This window comes from Bison bison, unplaced genomic scaffold (genome assembly GCF_000754665.1).
Source record: "Bison bison bison isolate TAMUID 2011002044 unplaced genomic scaffold, Bison_UMD1.0 scf7180017846039, whole genome shotgun sequence".
Taxonomy (NCBI): Eukaryota; Metazoa; Chordata; class Mammalia; order Artiodactyla; family Bovidae; genus Bison; species Bison bison.
The window spans coordinates 4,207-7,065 of NW_011476612.1; the positions used below are offsets into that span (position 1 = coordinate 4,207).

The following is a 2,859-nucleotide window of genomic DNA, read 5'->3' on the forward strand; positions in this document are numbered from 1 at the left end:
AGAAGCCTGGTGCCAGCTCCAGGCCAGGCCTAGGACTCCGCGCAGCACCGCACGGCACCCCTGGGAGGACGGTCCAAGCCGAAGACACAGCCGGGCCCCAGCAGGCAGCCAGCCCAGGCCTGGACAGTCAGCTGGGTGGCTCAACGCCTCCGGGAGGCCTGGTCACATATGGGTCTGTCTGGCTGTCCATGTGCTGGGCGGCAGCCTCGCCACTTTGGGGTGATCTTCTGCAGAAGCCTCGGGGTACAGGAGAGAGCTGAGGGCTGCACCCCAGGGCTGCCCGACCCGGGCAGGGCCCTCTTCTCTTGGGGCCCCACCTAAGAGGGCGACCGTAGCTGCTCACGCCCACCTTGAAGCTGGGGAGGTCACAAACAGAAAGGAGACCCTGCAGCCACCTGGCCCGGGAGGCCTTGGCTCCCAGCCCTGACCGTGCACTGACCCCCTGACCCCTGACATACCCAGGAGGCCTAGTACACAGATGAGGAAACTGAGGCTGGCCCTGGGCCACACGTCGGGGGGCCCACAGGCTTCTGGCTGCTGTTCATTGCCCTGCCCGGCTCCTCGGGACCCACCAGTCTCCGCCTGGACCCCCACCTCCCAGGTAACTGGTCCCAGATGTGAGACCACCCAGGAGAACAGAGGTGCTTTGTACCCGGGGCAGGGTGGCCAGCAGGCTGTCTGCGGGGACAAATAATGGCGGGGCAGGGAAGTGGGCGTGGCGGCCCGGCCTCCCCTCCCCCGCAGTCCGTGGCTGGAGGACTGGCTGGGTTCCATCCATCGTCCAGCGACTCCCGGCCAGGCTGGCCCTTCTGACCTCAGCATCCCTTTGAAAGCCCAATCTCTTCTCCAGACCTGCCCTGGGTCACTGACCAAAACGGCTATGTCCTCAGCAAGACGCTCGGTGCTGCCGGGCAGGATAACAAGGTCTGTTTTGTCTCCAAACAAGCAAAAGAAGAAGCCCTCTGCCCCCTGCGTTGGCCTCGGTCCACCCGGGGGGCTGCAGCGGCTCCGTCCTGCGAGGTGGGGGGCAGCCAGCTGCCCACAGGACCCTGTCCACCTGCAGACTCAGAGTGAACATCTCAGAACCCAGGGCAGGTCGGGGCACCCACGGCTTGGGGTCAGCCCCACTGAGCAGGCTCAAGGTGTGCCAGCCAGAGGGTGCAGAATCGCCCTTCCACTCAAGTTCCAGGCCACCACACTCAGCACCAAAGCCAACCTGCCTCCCAGGCTCCTTGGCTGGGCCAGACCACCCTGACCAGTCCCACAGCGACCATGCCCCACCCAGACCCGGCTCTCTCCAAACTCCGTCTCCTGCTGCCGGGCCTTGGCTCACGCTGTTGCCTGCATCCAGAGCGCCCCTTCTCCCAGAGCCTGAGCTCACAGCTCCCTCAGCAGGGGGTTCGGCCGGCATCGCCCTGGCTCAGCGGGGTGGCAGAAACAGCCGGAGTCAGAGTGGCCTTGCAAACCCTTTCAGAGAGCATCAAGGAGCGCCCGCCCCAGGTCGCCAGCCTTCTCCCAGCAGGTGAATCCCCGGTGGGACGGGCTGAATTATCCTCCCCAAGGGGCCGTTTGGAGCCCTAACCCCCACGACCTCAGGACGTGACCCTGCTGGGAAGCAGGGAGTTCACAGAGAGAATCAAGCTAAGTCAGCAGGGGCCCTAACCCAAAACGCCTGGCGTCCTTCTAAATGGGAAACGTGGACGAAGAGAGGCCCAGAGCGGAGGCTCGAGGAGCAGACCGCATCCGCATGTCCAGGGCGGAGGCCCACAGGGAACCAGCCCTGCAGATACCCGCCCGGGGCTCCTGGACGGGCTGGTGGGACGGCTTCCTTCTGTGCCTCAGCCGCCGGTTTGCAGACCTTGCCCAACAGGCCCCGCGGGCTGACCCCTCGTCTGACTCAGGCAGGCCTGGTGCCAGCTCGTGTTTCAGTTTAAGGCCTTGAGGGGTCAAACCTGCACACCTGTGGGCGGGGACCCAGAGCACCCCCAGCCCCAGGTAAATCAGGCCTGTTCCCGGACTGTCCCAGCGGCGCACTGCTTAGGACTCTGCTTCCCCTCTGGGCGGGGCACGGGTTTGATCCCCTGGTTGGGGAAATAAGATACCACAAGCCACTCGGTGTGGCCAAAAATAAAAATAACCATAGTAACGATAAAATCATGGATGTTCTGTTACGACTCCAAGGCACCTGCCTGGGGCCAGCACACAGCCCGTGCTCCATAAACGCTCTGATGAGCTCCTCTGTGCAGTGCTCGCTGAGCGAGGGGCCCCCTGGGCATCTGTTCACTGTCGCAACGCTGGCTGAATGAATGAACTCACTGGGTCTGGGTGCCCTGCCCTGGCCAGCGCCCAGCCTGGCACAGTGCCCGGGCACGCACAGCCCCTGCCCCCCGCGGCCACAGCTGAGCAGGGCTGCTGACCTCCAATGCCCCGGGGGCTCTTGGGCATGCATACCCCCTTCCAGATTCCTGGAGGGCTGACCTCACGCTGTTTACTTCCTGGAACTAAAAGCAGTTGCGTGGGGGTGGGCTCTAGGGCTGGAGTGGGGGTGGGGAATGCCAGAAGCAGAGCCTTTTTTCCAGGTGCCTCCAGCACATCTGGGGTTAATCCCACAGGGAAGGGGAGCAGAGAGGGGGACAGATGGACAGACAGGCCGAGACACAGACGGAGGGACACATAGGCACGAAAGCACCCAGGGAGGAGACAGGAGAGGCCACGGAGCCGAAGAGAGTGTTGGGGCGGGGGGAGCTGGTTTGGGGCCAGAGACACCAAGGCAGACACCTCGGAAGAGGCTGGGGGACTGGGGCGAGGAGGCGGCCAGGGCGAGGCAGGGAGGGGGCCCCCCGCGTGGGGGTGGGCCCC

General features: G+C 64.7%; 1 protein-coding gene across 1 annotated transcript in view; it reads right to left on the bottom strand.

Moving 5' to 3' along the window:
* Positions 1-2,859, bottom strand: part of LOC104987416 — a gene marked incomplete at its 5' end in the record, with an annotated part of 25,669 nt that overhangs the window by 4,149 nt on the left and 18,661 nt on the right. Inside the window, 2 exons of the mRNA XM_010838310.1 lie at positions 318-356; positions 573-678. Coding sequence (XP_010836612.1) covers positions 318-356; positions 573-678 — 145 coding nt within the window. The remainder of the gene's footprint in view (positions 1-317; positions 357-572; positions 679-2,859) is intronic.